Source organism: Schistocerca nitens, chromosome 3, assembly GCF_023898315.1.
Source record: "Schistocerca nitens isolate TAMUIC-IGC-003100 chromosome 3, iqSchNite1.1, whole genome shotgun sequence".
NCBI classification, from domain to species: Eukaryota; Metazoa; Arthropoda; class Insecta; order Orthoptera; family Acrididae; genus Schistocerca; species Schistocerca nitens.
The window spans coordinates 243,690,738-243,710,025 of record NC_064616.1 but is presented as its reverse complement, the minus strand read 5'-3'; the positions used below and the strand labels follow the sequence as shown (position 1 = coordinate 243,710,025).

General features: G+C 38.8%; 1 protein-coding gene across 1 annotated transcript in view; it reads left to right on the top strand.

Moving 5' to 3' along the window:
• Positions 1-226: 226 nt before the first annotated feature.
• The window catches only part of LOC126249558 (dual specificity protein phosphatase MPK-4), a 106,985-nt gene continuing 87,923 nt past the window's right edge, over positions 227-19,288 (top strand). The window contains exons 1-2 of the mRNA XM_049951222.1: positions 227-270; positions 416-586. Of these exons, the coding sequence (XP_049807179.1) occupies positions 478-586 (109 nt within the window). The 5' untranslated portion in view covers positions 227-270; positions 416-477. The remainder of the gene's footprint in view (positions 271-415; positions 587-19,288) is intronic.

Below are 19,288 nucleotides of genomic sequence, written 5' to 3'. Positions count from 1 at the left end.
AGACTGGATTTAACTTTTAAACAGAATTTATGCGCTTTGTAGTTATATATTTTACAAATAACCAGTTTAAATTGTTGAAAAGTAATACACTAAAATAAATGAAATTGTAAAGAAGTTGTAGCAAATCTTGGAATTACTGCTGCTATGTTCGCTGCGTTTACCTCAAAAATTTCTTCGGTAATGTCAAGGCAGTTGGCAGCTCTGTTGATTGTGTTGTGCGTGTGTTTTTCAAACTGTTGCTTGTTGTGTCCTCGTAGTGAAACTAAATAGGTAAATTTTAGTAAAGTAATGATTTATTAGTGTTTTCCCTCTTAATCATTGTTTACGTACAATATGTTTATCTTCAGTAAACGAGTAATATTGTCATTAATGTTCTCGTAGACTGAAATAGAAATATTGAAAAATCAATTGACAGGTCCTCAGAAATTTCACCTAGAACTTTGTTGTTGACCACTAAGTTTAGAAGATAATCATCGAATGGATTGCACGAAAGGCTTGAAACTGAAAGAAGTAAGCGTTTTGTTGCGAGACGATTTTAACGCAGGACCAACTACACTTAATGAAATAGAGCCGAAATTATGGATTGGTAAGTCATTGCATGCACAGTTCAGTGATAGCCTGAATTCTTCTACACTTCTGATATAAATTGACCGAAAATTTGTAGACAAGATACGAAGAGTGCTATAATTCACTGAAGTAAGAATATCTGTTCGCCTTAGTTTATGAATTTCTACAGCTTTTGCAATAAAACTTTTTGTGTGCCTCGTAGTTAGATTTCTACTAAACGCAAATAATATATATGTGTATGTTGTCTGCTTTTCTCGTTTCACATATATTATCGTTTTTTTACTTTTAGATACTAGCATTGTATTACTTTCGTAAACATGACATTTTATCAAATAATGTTACAATTCACCACCAGGAACTGATAGTTCATATTGCTTTATTACTGTTTGTCCTCGGACCTTCATAAGGTAACCTAATACATTTAAAACAGCTTGAATGGCTGTATAAAAATCCATTCACTAGCAGCTCTTGGTAGTGAACTATGACGTTTTTTAAATACATAAGAGCTGTGGGGTGCAGCTTTCTCAAAACGCCAGTTTTTGGTCCACTCACCGAACACATTAGTTTTCTCCTCCTGCCTTCTATTTTGTATAACAGTCATTGCAGCACTGTTCATTTCTTCTTGCATTGGTTTTCTTTTAGTTCTCCAAGGTTTAGTAAAACTCAGCCTTATTGTCAGCTTGCTAAATGTAAGTGACTGTAGCTATCCGCAATGCTCAATCTTGTCCTCTTGATACAAATGTTTTTAATTCCCAGAAAAACTGTACAAACGGCTGTCGGGGAAATGTAAGATGGCGAAACAGCTGAATTGTGAATCAGTGTTTCAGATAAGTGATCTCAGTTTTTTGTTGAAAGTACTAACACATTTTCTCCTTATCATACACACATAGGTGTTGCCAGCATCTGCACATCGGTGGCCTGTTGTAAACTTTAGCCGAATTCCCACATCCTTTCCCATGGCTTAATGATCATACAGAACCAGAAACAACTGCATTACATTGATTGGAATGAATGACGTAAATGATGTGACATTTTATCACTAAAATACATGTAAAAATACTGGGCGTATGGTGCAGTGAATATCTTATGACAAAAAATATGTGCCACTCCGGAAAAACCAAATCCCCTGTTTTCTTTTTGCAGTCAGTCACCTAAACCATATCAGTGGAGGCATTGAATATCTCATAACTCCATTTTGTTAAATTTTACAAGAAAAGCAACAGTTGTTTCTTAAAAAACATCTAAAGTGATACAAATAATTTTGCTACATTTGTAACTAACCGAAAAGCCAAAGAAACTGGTACATGTGCCTAATATTATGTAGGGCCCCTGCAAGCATGCAGTAGTGCTGCAATGCGATATGGCATGGACTCGACTAATGTGTGAAGTAGTGCTGGACACCATGAATTGTGTAGGGCTGTCCATAAATCTGTAAGAGTACGAGAGGGTAGAGATCTCTTCTGATCAGGAAGCTGCAAGGCATCCCAGATATGCTCTATAATGTTTATGTCTGGGAAGCTTGGTGGCCAGCAGAAGTGTTTAAACGCAGAAGAGTGTTGCTGGAGTCGCTCTGTAGCAATTCTGGACTTGTGGGGTGTCGCATTGTCCTGCTGGAATTGCCCAAGTCCGTTGGAATGCACAGTGGACAGAAATGCATGCAGATGATGAGACAGGATGCGTGTGTACATGACACCTGTCAGAGTCATATCCATACGTGTCAGGGGCCCCATATCACTCCAACTGCTCACGCCCTACATCGTTACACAGCCTCCACCAGTTTGAACAGTCCCCTGCTGTCATATGAGGGGTCCATGGATTCATGACATTGTCTCCATACCCGTACACGTCCATCCAGTCAATACAATTTGAAATGAAACTCATCTGACCAGGCAGCATGTTTCCAATCATCAGCAGTCCACTGTCAGTGTTCACGGTACCAGGCGAGGCGTAAAGCTTTGTGTTGTGCAGCCATCAAGGCTATACGAGTGGGCTTTCAGCTCCGAAAGCCCACATCAATGATGTTTCATTGAATGGCTCGCACATTGTCGCTTGTTGATAGCCCAGCATTGAAATGTGCAGCAATTTGTAGCAGAGTTGCACTTCTGCCACATTGAATGATTCATTTCAATCTTTGGTCCTGTTCTTGCAGGATCTGTTTCCGTTCACAGTGAGATCGGGATTTGGTGTTTTACCGGATTTCTGATATTCACGGTACACTTGTGAAACGGTCGTACGGAAAAATTCCTACTTCATTGTTACCTCAGAGTTACTGTTTCCTATCACTCGTGCGCCAACTATAACACTATGTTCAAACTCACTTAAATCTTGATAATGTACCATTTTAGCAGAAGTAACCAATCTAACAACTGCACCACACAGATGTTGTCTTATATAGCTTTGTTGACCACAGCACTGTGTACCTCTCTTTCTATTTGAATATGCATGCCTATGCCAGTTTCTTTGACACTTCTGTGTACATGGTGGAATCCTAGTTATTGACAGATTAGAGAAATCCATGCACTTTCAGTTCTCTCATTGATAATGGATTTACTGCTTACTTGAATCATGAGGTTTTCACAGACAGATGGAGTTACGAGGTTTTGATTGCCAACCATCGATATACACCATCAGGATACCCCTCCAGAACTGACTCAGATTTTCATTGCTAATTATGTTTACTCCTCTGTTGCTCTCAAACACTGGCACTGGATGTTCTTCCATAGAATATGAGGAAATTGGGGAAAGATGATGGGTGGAGGACCGGCGTACCCTGCAATAGGGTTGTGTATCTTTTTACTTAAGTACGCTTAAATGAAATTAATTAAATCAGTGGAGAAAAAATTTAATAACATGAACTGATATCTACAAAATCTGCCCAGAAATAGGAACTTGCTATTAACAATGTGGCCTTAATGCTGTTCATGCTCTGTGAGATCACTATGGAGTCACATGCATTTTACCATTAGTGGAAGGGACCAGTATGCTATGGAACTATGCTTAGCCTGTTGAATTGTAGTTCGAGCTGTCTATTAGTTAAGTGAAATTCAACAAGCTCACAAAAGAGTGTCAATGTTTCCAGTTAGATTTTACACAAGAATTAGAATCACACAAATTAATCCATGTTCTCTGTGGAGGGGGGGGGGGGGGGGGGGAGAATTTGAACTGAGCCATCTTTCTAATCGCTTCACAAATATATAGGCTGTAAAATGGATATGTTTTATTTCTAAGTCATTGTAAATATGTACTACTACATTTGATATGCTCATGGCAGTTGGTATCTCTGTTGCTACTTCTGATGCAATTTTCCTCCATTTCACAGGGCAGTCGATCAGATCATCTTATGCTCTACTGAATCAACAAATGATTTGCATTGTTTATACTCTGTTTCAGGCAGAGATGAGGACAAATCTAGTAAGAAAGAATAAATCATTATGTGACACAAGGGCCTTGTGTGGCTTATACAGTTGGAAAGTAACATTAATGACCCTGTGAGATCACTGTACTACCAATAACCGAAGATTTACGAAATCACCCTTTGGCTTTGACCCCTGATGTCTTCAGTATGTTATCAACGCAGTTTCTCAACTGGCCAGTCTATACTTTTCAAACCATAAAATCCTCTCGGTAAAACACTATACATTGTCCCTCTGACATTGCCTCATATATACTCAGAGATGTAGCAGCTTTGGTCAGTCTCGTACCACCTTCACAAGCATGACAATTAATGTACTGTGCAATTAGACTGAATGACTGTAGAAATTTAATTATGGTCAACCTGTCATCCCCCTTTGTGGCATGCAGTGACCTACTCATGAACTTTGTTGTCATATCCGTAACTAACAAAAAATTGGAAAAAATAGTCTCCAGCAGTAAACAACACACCATTCTAATGATTCCAGACCTGAAAACAACTCTGTTTCCCATAACTGCTAGCCAATATCGGAATGACTCGCTAACAAACCACCACAAACACTTCCAATATTATTGTTACACACAGCAACAAAGCAGCCCAATGAATCACAAGCAACACTCAGCAACAATTTATGAACATATGCATCCCTCACTAGTGTGTGTCACCCATCATTCCAACGTGCCCTCTGCAAACAGATCCATTTCAGTATGCCACACCATCATGTCGTCACAAAATGAGTGAAAGCAGATGGGTGGTACTGTGAGCTGTGGTTGACTTGCAATTTCTGCAGAACAATTTGATCAGAATTCTTTGTGAAGAAAACCCAAAACATGAATTTCCATCTAAAATGTAGTATTTCACACACACTGAAACAAGAATTGTTTCAAATGGAAATTTTTTCCCTGTACATGGCACGTAAATTGATAATCTAGGATTAAATTCTCATTAGACACAAGTTTGAATTTGCCATATCATGACCCAAAAGAGTAATCTTTTTGTTCCTGTGTGTATAAGCCAGTATTGTGGTCTCACAAAATCTCTTTGCAGTAAAAACTACCTGTACAGTAATATTCATCGTGTTGTTTTAGTTTCACCGAGCTTCTAATTTCATCCAAGAGAAAAAATGTCTTTTGAAGCCCAGTAGGATTCCCAACCTGTGGCCCACATACCTGTGACGGAAGTGTTTATACTGGTTCACTAATCATCAGTCAAACTATCACCTTCCAACCTAACCTAGACCTTCACTGCACTACGGACCATTCTGTCACCTGAAGTTGATATGTTCTCAAAACTAATAAAGGTGCGAAAGAAACATTGACAGTGTTTTGTTCTGTTTCTGTTTGCTCACATATGGCATTGCATGCCACATTATCATTAGGTTACAGGATGAAGCTGACATCACTTCAGGGTAGATTAAGTTGCAGGAACGTATTTCAGTGATAATATTTCAAGTCATTTATTTTATTCATGTTTTTTCCATGAATGTAATTCAGTTAATTCTTTTTTGGTCTGTCTGATCTTTAAGCCATGGAAAAGGGGTAAGAAAACTCAGATCACCTGTATCAAGACGACTTGAGTAAGATTTGGGAAAGCAAGTCACATACAGTTAGCAGGTTGGCAAAATGTATGTAATTCTAATAGAATTTGTCTTTTACTGTGGAGAATCAGCAGAAGAAAGAGAGAGTGCTGTAATGCCTGTTATACCAAATAAAGAGCAGAATGAGAAAACTGACGGGAGTGCGAAGAGTACTCGGGAACATGTCGTTTTGATGAAAGAACACAGTATAGTACATATACCATAGGTCTCTAGAAGAGCGTAGCATTCCAAAGGATTGGAAAACGGCACAGGTAATTCCCGTTTTCAAGAAGGGACGTGGAACAGATGTGCAGAACTATAGACCTATATCTCTAACGTCGATCAGTTGTAGAATTTTGGAACACGTATTATGTTCGAGTATAATGACTTTTCTTTAGACTAGAAATCTACTCCGTAGGAATCAGCATGGGTTTCGAAAAAGACGGTCATGTGAAACCCAGCTCGCGCTATTCGTCCACGAGACTCAGAGGGCCATAGACACTGGTTCGCAGGTAGATGCCGTGTTTCTTGACTTCCGCAAGGCGTTCGATACAGTTCCCCACAGTCGTTTAATGAACAAAGTAAGAGCATATGGACTATCAGACCAATTGTGTGATTGGATTGAGGTGTTCCTAGATAACAGAATGCAGCATGTCATTCTCAATGGAGAGAAGTCTCCCGAAGTAAGAGTGATTTCAGGTGTGCTGCAGGGGTGTGTCATAGGGCCGTTGCTATTCACAATATACATAAATGACTTGGTGGATGACATCGGAAGTTCGCTGAGGCTTTTTGCAGATGATGCTGTGGTGTATCGAGAGGTTGTTACAATGGAAAATTGTACTGAAATGCAGGAGGATCTGCAGCGAATTGACACATGGTGCAGGGAATGGCAATTGAATCTCAATGTAGACAAGTGTAATGTGCTGCAAATACATAGAAAGATAGATCCCTTATCATTTAGCTACAAAATAGCAGGTCAGCAACTCGAAGCAGTTAATTCCATAAATTATCTGGGAGTACGCATTAGGAGTGATTTAAAATGGAATGATCATATAAATTTGATCGTCGGTAAAGCAGATGCCAGACTGAGATTCATTGGAAGAATCCTAAGGAAATGCAATCCGAAAACAAAGGAAGTAGGTTACAGTTCTCTTGTTCGCCCACTGCTTGAATACTGCTCAGCAGTGTGGGATCCGTACCAGATAGGGTTGATAGAAGAGATAGAGAAGATCCAACGGAGAGCAGCGCGCTTCGTTACAGGATCATTTAGTAATCGCGTAAGCGTTACGGAGATGATAGATAAACTCCAGTGGAAGACTCTGCAGGAGAGACGCTCAGTAGCTCGGTACGGGCTTTTGTTAAAGTTTCGAGAACATACCTTCACCGAAGAGTCAAGCAGTATATTGCTCCCCCCTACGTATATCTCGCGAAGAGACCATGAGGATAAAATCAGGGAGATTAAAGCCCACACAGATGCATACCGACAATCCTTCTTTCCACGAACAATACGAGACTGGAATAGAAGGGAGAACCGATAGAGGTACTCAAAGTACACTCCGCCACACACCGTCAGGTGGCTTGCGGAGTATGGATGTAGATGTAGATATGCAGTGAGGAAAGTACACAATTTTTAAATACAAGCAATTGGGTGGGTTGGACCCCTTGATTCCAAGCATCAACCATGATCTATGATGCAATTATGTGGTGTCTGACACTATACCAGTTTGTGTGCAAAAATAACACTGACATTGTTTATTTGGCTCTGTATTATTTTATCTACATCTACATCTACATGGATACTCTGCAAATCACACTTAAGTGCCTGGCAGACGGTTCATCGAACCACCTTCACAGTAATTCTCAATTATTCCACACTCGAACAGGGCGCGGAAAAAACGAACACCTATATCTTTCCGTGAGCTCTGATTTCCCTTATTTTATTATGATGATCCTTTCTCCCTATGTAAGTTGGCATCAATAAAATACTTTAGCATTTGGAGGAGAAACCTGATGATTGAAATTTCATGAGAAGATTCCGCCCAACGAAGAATGCCTTTGTTTTAATGGTCTCCATCCCAAATCGTGTACCATGTCTGTGACTATCTGTCCACTGTGAATGTAGGCTTTCCCGGTGTATACTGCTGACGAAATCTTATCGGGCTTCCATCCGGGTAGCTGTGTTGAAAATCTGCGACATTTCAGTGAGTGTCATTCTCATTGGCGAACTTCGCCAGAAGATGATGAGAATGACCCAGATGGAAGCCCGAGAAGATTTCATCAATCTGCCCCCTATTTCTCGTTAATACAAAATGTGCTGCTCTTCTTTGAACTTTCTCGATGTATCCTGTTAATCCTATCTGGTAAGTATCCCAGACCATGCAGCAGTACTCCAAAAGAAGAGAGACAAGCATAATGTAGACAGTCTCTCTAGTAGATCCGTTACATTTTCTAAGTGCACTGCCAATAAAGCGCAGTCTTTGGTTTGCCTTTCCCACAACATTTTCTGTGTGTCCTTTCCAATTTAAATTGTTTGGAATTGTAATTCATAGGTGTTTAGTTGAATTTAAGGCCTTTAGATTAAACTAATTTATCATGTAGCCGAACTTTAATGGATTCCTTTTAGCACTCACTTGGATGACCTCACATTTTTTATTATTTAGGGTCAATTGCCAATTTTTGCACCATTCCTATATCTTTTCTAAATCATTTTGCAATTTGTTTTGCTCTCCTGATGAGTTAACTAGATGATAAACGATAGCATCATCTGCAACAACCTAAGACGGCTGCCCAGAAAGGACAGCAGAGAGCCTATAACACTACCTTGGGAACACCAGAAGTCATTTCTGTTTTACTTGATGACTTTCCGTCAATTACTGGGAACTGTGATGCCTCTGACAGGATGATCCAGTCACATAACTGATATGATATTCCATAAGCATACAGTTTCATTACAAGCCACTTGTGTTGTACTGTATCAAAAGCCTTTTGGAAATCTAGAAATACGGGATCAATTTGAAATAATTTGTCAGCAGCACTTTGTGTGTGTGTGTGTCTGTGTCTGTGTGTGTGTGTGTGTGTGTGTGTGTGTGTGTGTGTGTGTGTGTGTAAAGATCTAGTTGTGTTTCACAAGAACAGTGTTTTCTAAATCCATGTTGACTTTGTGTCAATGGACCATACTCTTTGAGATAATTCATAACGTTCAAACACAATATATGTTCCCAAATCCTGCTGCATATTGACGTTAATGATGTGGGCCTGTAATTTAGTAGATTACTCCTATAACCTTTCTTGAATATCGGTGTGACCTGTGCAACTTTCCAATCTTCGGGTACGGATCTTTTGTTGAGTGTGGGGTTGTATATGATTAAGTATGGAGCTATTGCAACAGTATACTTGAAATCAACTGAATTGGTATACAGTCTGGACCAGAAGACTTGTTTTTATTAAGTGATTTAAGTTGCTTCACAACTCCAAGGATATCTACTTCTAAGTCACTCCTGTTGGCAGCTGTTCTTGGTTCAAATTCTGGAATATTTACTTCTTCTGTGGTGAAGGAATTTTGGGAGGCTGCATTCAGTAACTCTGCTTTTGTAGTGCTGTCGTCGATAGTATTTCCATTGCTATCGCGCAGAGAAGGCATTGACTGTTTCTTGGCGCTTCACTACTATACGTATGACCAGAATCTCTTTGCAGTGAAAGTTGTGCAGACAGGCTGATCTGTAGCACAGCCTGAGGCTTAGGTTAGGTTGAAAGATGACAATAAGGTTTGAATTGGTGACGCCAACAAATGTGATGTAATGAGAATAACTATAATTTTTGTCATGTTGTTGCATACTGTATATATGCTGGATTTTGATGTGTTCATCCTTTTGGTGATCAAAACTGGCAACACTGTGAACACATTACACATGAGAAAGAAATATGATTTTGTAGCGCCCACCACTTAACCTACTGAAACATTATTTTAAAGTTATTTTAATTGAGATATAGTGTGTGTACAAGTATCTTCCATACTGTCTGGAGTGCTGCTTTTGGGGTGTGGATGCAGAAGGAAAGAAGCTTAACATCTCATTGATGAAGGAATTATTAGTCACATTACAAGTAGATGAATATTGATAAGTTAGGCTGCAGTACACGTTTAGCCTGTGACATGCAACATGTGCTGCTGCTGTTTTGTTGATAACAGTTAATGCTGGATGGTTCCCACAACAGACTAAATTTGAATTTTTGTAGGGTATATTTGTCTGTTTATTTAGCTCATTCACTGATGCTCTCTTATTGTTGTAACATTGGAGCAGCTGGATGTGAAAGAGTAGTACACTTCCGTATAATTCAGAAAATAATTGCTGTGTCCTTTTCCCTTGAATGTAATGTTCAACCAAGATACTTATGACAAAACATTTACATTAGCAAATATTAGATGTTTTTGACTTTGAAAATACAGATTCAGCATGGTATCTTCTTAATAAAACATTTGATTTCTAATATCACACCATCTCTAACTGGTGCTACTGTGAGGTGTTCTTTTTTAAATCGAATTTTTTGGTGCACCAACTGATACTTCTATAAGATATATGAGTAGTGATAGATAATTAGAATTAGAATATTTGACAAACTGCCTGTTGGCTTCTGTTTTTCTGACATTTCTCCAGCATGAATGGCTGGCATTGTCAAAGCTTCACCCTCCATTGCTGGTGGTGGACTAGGTGGTGGAAAGTGAAGCTTTGACAATGCCAGCCATTCGTACTGGCTTAATGTTACTAAAATCATCAAGCAAACATTAGCCGAAGAACCCAAGACAGAAGCCAAGAGACAGTTTGTCAACAATTAGCCACGAAAACCTTAACAAATCAGTTAGAATATTTGTTTGTTTACATGCACACTCACATTGTAAACTGAATATGCTTAGATACAGACAGGCCAGTACCATAAATCAGTGTTGCATGATTATTGATATTAGCCTTTCCTTTACTTATTTCATTCCCTTAAATGTTTATTCATTTTGCATGTTAGCAAGCAAGGTGTCATGTTATGTTTCAAAACTATTTTTTTGTTTGCTGTAATGCCATTTTCTGCCCACACATATGCCCATAGATCATTTTACTTACGTAATTTGGTCCCAGTTTACCTCACTGTGTAGGTGATAGAATTATCTCAACCTGTCTGCAGTCACAGTAATTTTTAAACATTGGTTCATCTGGATACATTACATACTAAAAGAGTGTGGCACAAGTAACATTGACATTTGCAATAATTACTGCCTGTCTAATCTGGGGGGGGGGGGGGGGGGGGGGGGTTCAATAAGTAGGGAGAAGTCACAGTTTGTCTTTGGTATTACCATTTTCGGATAATGCCAAGAGACGCATGGGAGAATTGCATGTGCAGCATAGCTAATAGCTGATCTTGTGTTCATAAACTCTCCCACAGTAGCACCTCTTCTTGAACACCTCAAAGCTGGAAGTTCACATAAATGGGGCATGACGTTCATTCAATAATGTACATGACACCAGCTGTTTGGTTGACATCCAACACACTTGTGGAATTCACTCATTTACTACGGTGATGACTTTTTACACTATGAAACATAATTAGCATAAGTCTATAGACTAGCACTCGCAATTACTGTGGGAAGTAACTTCTTCTCTTATTGCACAAGATTAATGGTTCAAATTTATCAAAAAATGACACAGTGCCAATTTAGTGTAGTCTTTTGCAATTTGTGAAAGGTGACTACAATTTGGTGATTCATTTAAATTAGTCCATTACACAAATCACTGGGTCAAATAGTAGCTGGTTTCGATGACAGTAAAATTATACTCTCTTGGCAATCGCAACCCAGCGCAGAAAAATTTTCATTAATATTGCATACTCCAGTCACTGAAAAGTAATTAAACATTAAAGTTCGTGAGTTTTGCCGTTTCCATTGTATGTGTTCTCTCATGAGGGATGTACATAATATAAAACTGGTAAGTGGACCTTCCCTGGAAGTATAAACAAATGATGTTGTTGAAACTTGGTGGGTGTGTAGAGGGAGCAAAATAATGCAATACATGTAGCCTATTTTTGTTTCTGCCAAATTTCACTTTTTAAGAGGTAAAACACCCCGATAGGTAATTTGGCATATTAAGTTTAGAGAGAATATCCTCGAAACAATGATATATAAAAAATATTATTCTCATTTAAATGTTGATATTTAATTAATATTCTTGTAAATTGTATAATCAACTTTTGTAATAATTTGAAATTTTGTTAAATACCACACAACCATTAATTAATTTTGAGAAATAAAAACTTTTGTTACAACATAAATTACGGAAGGTTTGAGCTCATACATTCATGTGTAATAAAGGTGCTCTCTGAAATACTATTTTTGTATAAAACAAGCTGCACAGAATGTTCTATAGAATTATTTGCAACATATCTAATCAAAATATTGGAATATTCATCATTATTATTATTATTTATTTTATTTATATTTGTTTTATGTTTTAAATTGTTGTTTTATATTCATATTTTTTTACCGTTTCACATTAGTGTATTTTGCTAATTAAAAGAATACATTATCATTATACAAACTCATTACAATAGTGATAATTTGTAAACAAATGATTAAAACATAATGCTTTTTGCCATACACATACGATGAACAAAATTTCTTCACATTATACACACAATGGAGAGCGCAATATAAAGCAAAATTCAGCAGGATTTCAAATTATAGTGGGTGATCCTCTAAACATCATGATTTAATTTAGGCAAAAATCAAACAGTGGATTAATATTGGGCATATATCAGTACATTCGTAAGACTTCTGGTGAATAGAATTGATTGTGTACTAGTGACTGCAGCTTCATTATATTATTTCTCAAGTGGAGATTGACATCATTCTCATTCAACCGAACTAGATCTGAAAATCTTCTCATAAATTTCTTCCAACTTTGGAAGCCGTATATGTCCCACAGCTGTACCTTTGCTTCGAGCATTTGGGGGATCATTACATGAATAAGTTTCTTGTCCTCAAGTACGAGGCTCAAAATAGTTTTATCAGACTGACTACCTGTCTTTTCATAGTTTTAAAAGAAACTAATTGCGAGTTTGGACAGAGAATTTGAGAATCTGTTTTTGAAGCAACAGATGTCCATGTGACAACATTGGAATCTGGTAAACAAACATCTGAGTAGGTCAAGAGATATTTGAAAGATGTTTTCACGGTGTTGTGTATTTTTATACCTACATTTTATTTTAGACATTGTCTGTTAAAAAGGCATTTGGAAATGTATGAATATAAAAATAAATGTCGAATGGCATAATAGGGGAACCTAATTCTTTTGGTTTTAGTGGAATTATTTCACTGTTATGTTAATATGATGGTTGCAATACTATGTTCTAGGATGGTTCATGCTAAATCGCATACTTTTGGACATGGTTCCTGAAACACATGCCAGAAGGTGTGAGCTGTGTAATGTTCTTGATGTGTGGTGCATGGATTAGATACTACATTTCATTATTATGTCTTTGATTGTCATTAATAAAAGATCTTGTAATAATGATCACTAAAGAGGGCACTGTTGCGTCTGGTGTTGGCAGTGAGCACAGCTGTGTAAGTCCATGTAAGCAGCTAGCTCAGTTGCATTTGTACCTTCAATCTGACAAGTACTCTTCATTGATATGTGCAGATATTGCAAATGTTACTGCTTGTATTTATGAGTCCAGAGGGCTTTAATACTAGGTATGTTGATAAAAACAATCTTGTCTGTATGTTGTTACCTGTGTAGTTGGGCAGATGAAGCATGTTGTAGGGCAGGCAGATTTTTGTTTTATCAACAGCACTGAAGATGGTCACACAGTGATTGGAATCAAATTGCAACAGAAATAAAGATTTCTACTTCAATGGCCAACGCTGACTCAGTTGTTATTAGTATTGGTGTAAAGATCCTGGTGCATGCAACTCCTGATGGAGTCTCCGTTCAAATAAAAGAAGTTATTCAGTATGTTAGGGGAAATGAAAATTTAATTGTGGTGGTATTTTGGGTTTTTATAGAGGGCAGAAGAAAGGAAAGAATGATCTGGGGAAAAGGAATGGAAGTGGAAGCCACTTGGTAGAAGTTGCACAGAGAAGAATAATGTAAACACTTGTTTTAAGAATTATGAAAGAAAACTGTGTATGTGGAAGAGACTTACGGACATGTGATATCTGGTAGGTTATGTACTGGTGAGGCAGGGATTTGGAAAAAAATGTTTTAAAACTTCAAAATATAAAGTGCAGACTAGATGCCTTTCCATTGTTGAGCAGTTTCACATTTTCTGTTCCATGAGAAATTCTCTCAAAACCTGCCATTTTGGCATTCGTGCAGTGAATTGAAAGGAGTAAATGTATTATGATCTTCTGCAGGAAACATTTCCAGAAACCGAATACATTGTTTCAGCCGTCTCTCTGTCATCTTACATTTTGGTACCAGTATGATCACTGCCGGCCTGTGTGCCCGTGTGGTTCTAGGCACTTCAGTCTGGAACTGCGAGACCACTACGGTCGCAGGTTTGCATCCTGCCTCGGGCATGGGTGTGTGTGATGTCCTTAGTTTAGTTAGGTTTAAGTAGTTCTAAGTTCTAGGGGACTGATGACCTCAGATGTTAAGTCCTATAGTGCTCAGAGCCATTTGAACCAGTATGATCACTGAGGAACTAAATAGATTATTTTGATTTTAATCTACAAACTTATTAGAATTTTGTCAGATCAGTTGGCAAGATTTTACTTTTCAGTTCATTGAACTGCTTCTCACATTGTGCTCCTTATGATCACTTTTCTGGTATCGTAGTGCAGCACGTTTGAAGACCTGCGGAACAGTATGGACATCAATGATGGCCACTAGGCAGTGCTGCTGCAATTTGGGGTGTCAATGTAAGCACCACCATAAGCCACACCTGTCCAGCCGGCCTATCATGGCTCGCAGCTGCCCTATAAGGCCAGCAGTGGGGCCACTCTGTCCTTCACTTGTGATTTTTCTGTATTACTGTATCAATCTTGCTACACACTGTTGCCTTAGTTCTGAATTCGCTGTGACTTAGTATTCAATCTGATTTTCCCTTTGGACTTGTTATTATGCCGTGCCATCTCCATAGTCTGTCATTCTCTCATTTTGTCCATCTGTTGTTCTTTGGCAACTTGCTGTCGACACTCTTGGCCAAGTCGGCCAGCCAATATTGGTTCTGTTGTCATCCTTGGATTTGTTGGGTTCCTGTCACTATAACTTTAACTGAACCCAGCCCTCCCCCCCCCCCCCCTCCCCCCTCCCAACAAGTATCTGACTTTGCTTAATCCGTGATGTTCTTGTTGCTTTAGTAGCAGCTTTTTGGAATGGCTGTTGAACCATGGTGTGTCTGTTCTTTCCCTCAAAACGTTCCTCATCAAAAATTTATTTATGACATTTTTTATAATGCTGTTGAATTTCATTCATTTGTGTTCCACATCTTTTCGCATCCAGCAAATGATATAGGAACTTGTTGACAGTATTCAGAGGGAGGTCTATTTAATTAGCTATTTATGGCGTTGGGTAATCGAATATTTTGAGGAATTATGGCACGCTGCCAAGAAAATACAAACAGAAGAGGAATGCAACACTTGATTAACAACTTTAGAGCTTGCCTGAATGAACACTTGAAAGTACAGTAGTCCACTCCAGACAGTCTACAAAGTACCTCCTGGAGGAAGGTACACACAGCAAATATCAAACAACAGAGCCAGAGCAGATTCGGAGTCCAGGCCCAACCTACACAGGGGCCCTCTGACTTACTGTTCCATGATTAACTGAACTCTCTTGGGCAATGTGCCACCACCTTACATTCCTTGTGGCGGCCATATCTCACATTGGGCTACACCCAATCAATGCCCTTTCACTTGCGTGTCTTTGTATTCAGCAAGCAGGATCAGTCACAATGGCTACCACTCTTGCTTGCAGGGGTTGCATTGACCCCATATGGGACACCTTCCTCCCCTGAGGAAAAAATTATGGGTACTGTGCTCTGTGACTACAAATTTTTATGTAAGTTTTAGTCTATTGTATTACTTTAGCATGAATGATTACATTTCTTTTAGACAGTTATTTATTGCCTACCATGACTGTAATTCTAGTTACCTGGAAGCAATACATAATTACCTTACAATGAAAGACACTTCCTATTCTGGTTTCAAATTACTTCCCTGAAGGAGATGGACATTTACTTTATAATGACTGACACATCGTACCCTCATTACAGTTATCACCTAGAAAGAGATACACATTTTACTTTACAATAGTTGACATTTTGTTACTCTGATCATAATTCTTCTTTTAGTGTTTGTCTGAGTTATAACATTTTGAGGCAGGGCATTATCTTCGTTTCTCAGGTATTTAGTTCCAGTTCACACATGCCTAGCAGGTATACAGTATCTATCTTAAATTTTATCTTCACTGTTTTTCAACACCCTTAGAGTAGGATAATATCTCACTAAATCCATACCTGGGCACTGATGTACATGTACGTTCCTAACACACATTTTCCTTCACCAGTTAGTGCCCATTGTGTTAAACACAAATTTAAAATAGCCTCTACAACACTGTGGCTTTTTTTTATCAACAGTTATTACCAAAGTTGAAAGCACAGATGGTAGCTAAAACAAGTAGAAGAATTTACATGTTTAGTAATTGAAGCAGAGAGACAGTAGTGTCATATCTGAAAGAGGAATTAAAAACATTTACCTTAGAGGACATTTGGCTCAAGTTTAAATGAGTATTTCACCTTACACTTCATAGCCTTGTACCTAGTAGAACAGTTCATATTGGAAGGGACCCTCCATAGTGTACAGTCTTTGTAAACGAACTTCTAAAGAAAGAGTAACTATTGCCTTGTAGATATAAAAGAAATCAAAGGGCTATAGGTAAAGAGATGCTGAATGAAACACATTTAACTGGCAAATGGGTCATGTGTGAAACTTTCAGTGACAGTCATATCAACATAATATCAAAAAATCTGTCACAAAACCCAAAGAAATTCTGGTCGTATGTAAAGGCTATTAGTGATGTCAGAGTTACTGTCCAGACACTCGTGGATGGCATGGGAACTGAATTTTTTTTAAAAAGACCAAGGTGAGGTCACATGGTGGCTATCACTCTGATGCAAAGACTGAGTCACACCATTCCAACAGAGATGTGCACTGTTGTATCCATATCTACGTTATACAATGAAATGTGTGGCAGTGAGTACTGGTACTTAATGCTCTACTGTATCTGATGCATTTCTCTCACTACATTTGCAGAAGGAACATGTGAAGAGTGATTGCTCGTGTGCCTTCTTTATATCCTACAATTACTGTTACTGTTTTGGCATGTACATCAGTTAAATGTAGGTGAGTGTTGTTTAAATGAGGTGCATCTAAAATATTTAGTGAGTGGACCTACAATGAAATGTCAGCGTGTGTTAATAATTCATGCATGTATGTGCACAGAGATGTATGTCAAGGAGAACTGACATTGATTTTGGCACATTCATTACTAGTAAAACTTTACAAAATGAATGCTGGAAGCATAAATGTACTTACAGCCCATTCAGACTCTTCCAGAAAGGAAACTGTCAGTGATGCACAAGTGCAAACAAGTACAACAGGTAGTGGTACAAATTTAGCTACTACCTCTTGAGATCAATATCACATCAAAGGGGGATTATCAAGGACATTGTTATTAGCTGTCATTCATCTGGTATCCTGACTCAGTGAGTTTCAAAGTCTGTGGAAGACAGGGATCTCGATGACGGCCACACTAGACAGTACTGCTCTAATCTGTCAGCGCTGGTGCAGCACTGACTGTGCAGACATGCCCATCTTGCCGACCCATCAATGCTCACAGGTGCCCTTTAAAAGCCAGCAGTGTAGCTGGTCAGTCAGTCAGCCAGTCAGTCAGTCGCGATTGTCTGTGCTATTGTATTGCTCTCGCTACACATTGTTGTCTTGGTTCACTATTTGGTTTATTCACTGGACTTACTCTTCTGTGCTGTCTCTGTTGCTTGTCTTTCTCTAGTTGTTGTCCACCTGTTTACTTTCCGGCGACTCACTGTGACACCCTCGGTCGGTTGGCCTGTTCCACCGGTTTCGGAATCGTTCCTGCAGATTTTGGTCACTATAATTTACAAATATTTGAATAAATAGATGACCCATTCCCAATTTATGCCACTCAAATTGACTGATGAACAGAAAGCATCATGGGAAGAAAAAAAATACTAGATTTCATTTATGTATATGACAGAGATCCATATTTTCTGCAAACGTCAAAACACATGATGAGATTTGGTGCTACCTGTCAGATCAGAAGAACGGTAAACATCCAACACGGTCATAGTATACAGCTGTCTGTATCGTATTTTGACATGCACCCAATGGCTTGTGACATCAGTGCTTGGATTAGAAGCCTTGTTGATGGTTTTCTGTTTATAATGTTGTTGAAAGTGTGTTATGGCCACTGGAAATGACATTGCATACAATCAAGAAGTTTTGTTTGTGTCTTCTGTTCTTTGTTTTATGATGTCATCCAATAAAATTTTACAGACTAGTTTGACCATATATTCCCTCTGAAAATCAGTTCTTGAAATTTCCATGGGACAATTAATGTCATTCTTAAAGTGATTTCTATTCAATATTGTTCACCTTATCTGTTGAAATCTTCTCATCTGTTGAAGTTTTTCAACAGTGGAACGTAAAATGTGTCCATGGATTCAGCTATTTCATGTATACATTTTATATTCCGTGTTTGCTTACACACCATGTTCAGCAATAATTGGGCGGTTATAATTAAAATCTCCCTATTTAACATGTTATAACACAGAAACTAATTACCATATGAGTATCAAACGTGACTTAACTAATATTCAGAGTATGGGGTGCATGATTTCTATGCATCACGGCGCCTCCATCCAGCTACAACAGTGGCCACCAGGTGTCATCATCAGTCATTTTGATTCATAGTCTCACATACCTGACCAGTTGCACTGCATGCGTTGACGTGTCAACATGAGCTTGGACAAAAGGAGCAGGTCATTATTGGTGAATCTCTTAACATCAAAGCAACAGTAATGCTGCAGCCCCACTTTGAGAATATAGCATGGTGAAAGGATTATGGAAGGGCCATCTGTCTCCACCTGCTGTGCTGAGCATGAAGTAGTAGTTTGAATCAACTGGAGAAATAGATGTCGCTCTGGGAAGAGGCCGACGACCAGTTGCACCACAGGTGGTTGATGGAATTGCTGTTCCTATGGCAGACAGTGTTATACGCAATTCCCGATTGTCAGGCAGTGCGCATGCCATGTCACGACAGTTGAACGTCCCATGGTCCACTGTACAGAAGGTGCTTCAAACAAATGGTATATATACAAGATCTATATCATACAATAGTTTGCACCACAGGACACACAATGACATGTTGACTTCGACCTCCACTTTCTCGCAAGGATTGAAGTTGATGAGGGTTGGTGCTGGACCATCCTATGGGAAGATGAAGCTCATTTTTCTCTGACGGGTGAGATGAACACGCAGAATTGCTGAGTGTGGGGATCTTCACATCCAGTCACTGTGCATGAAGCTCCTCTTTGTGATAAACGCGTCACTGTATGGTGTGGCTTCATGGCTGTGTTCATTATTGGCCCATTCTTTTTTGACCAGGGTGGCACCCGAGGACCAAAGACGTGCAGTGTGACTGGTCAGCACTACT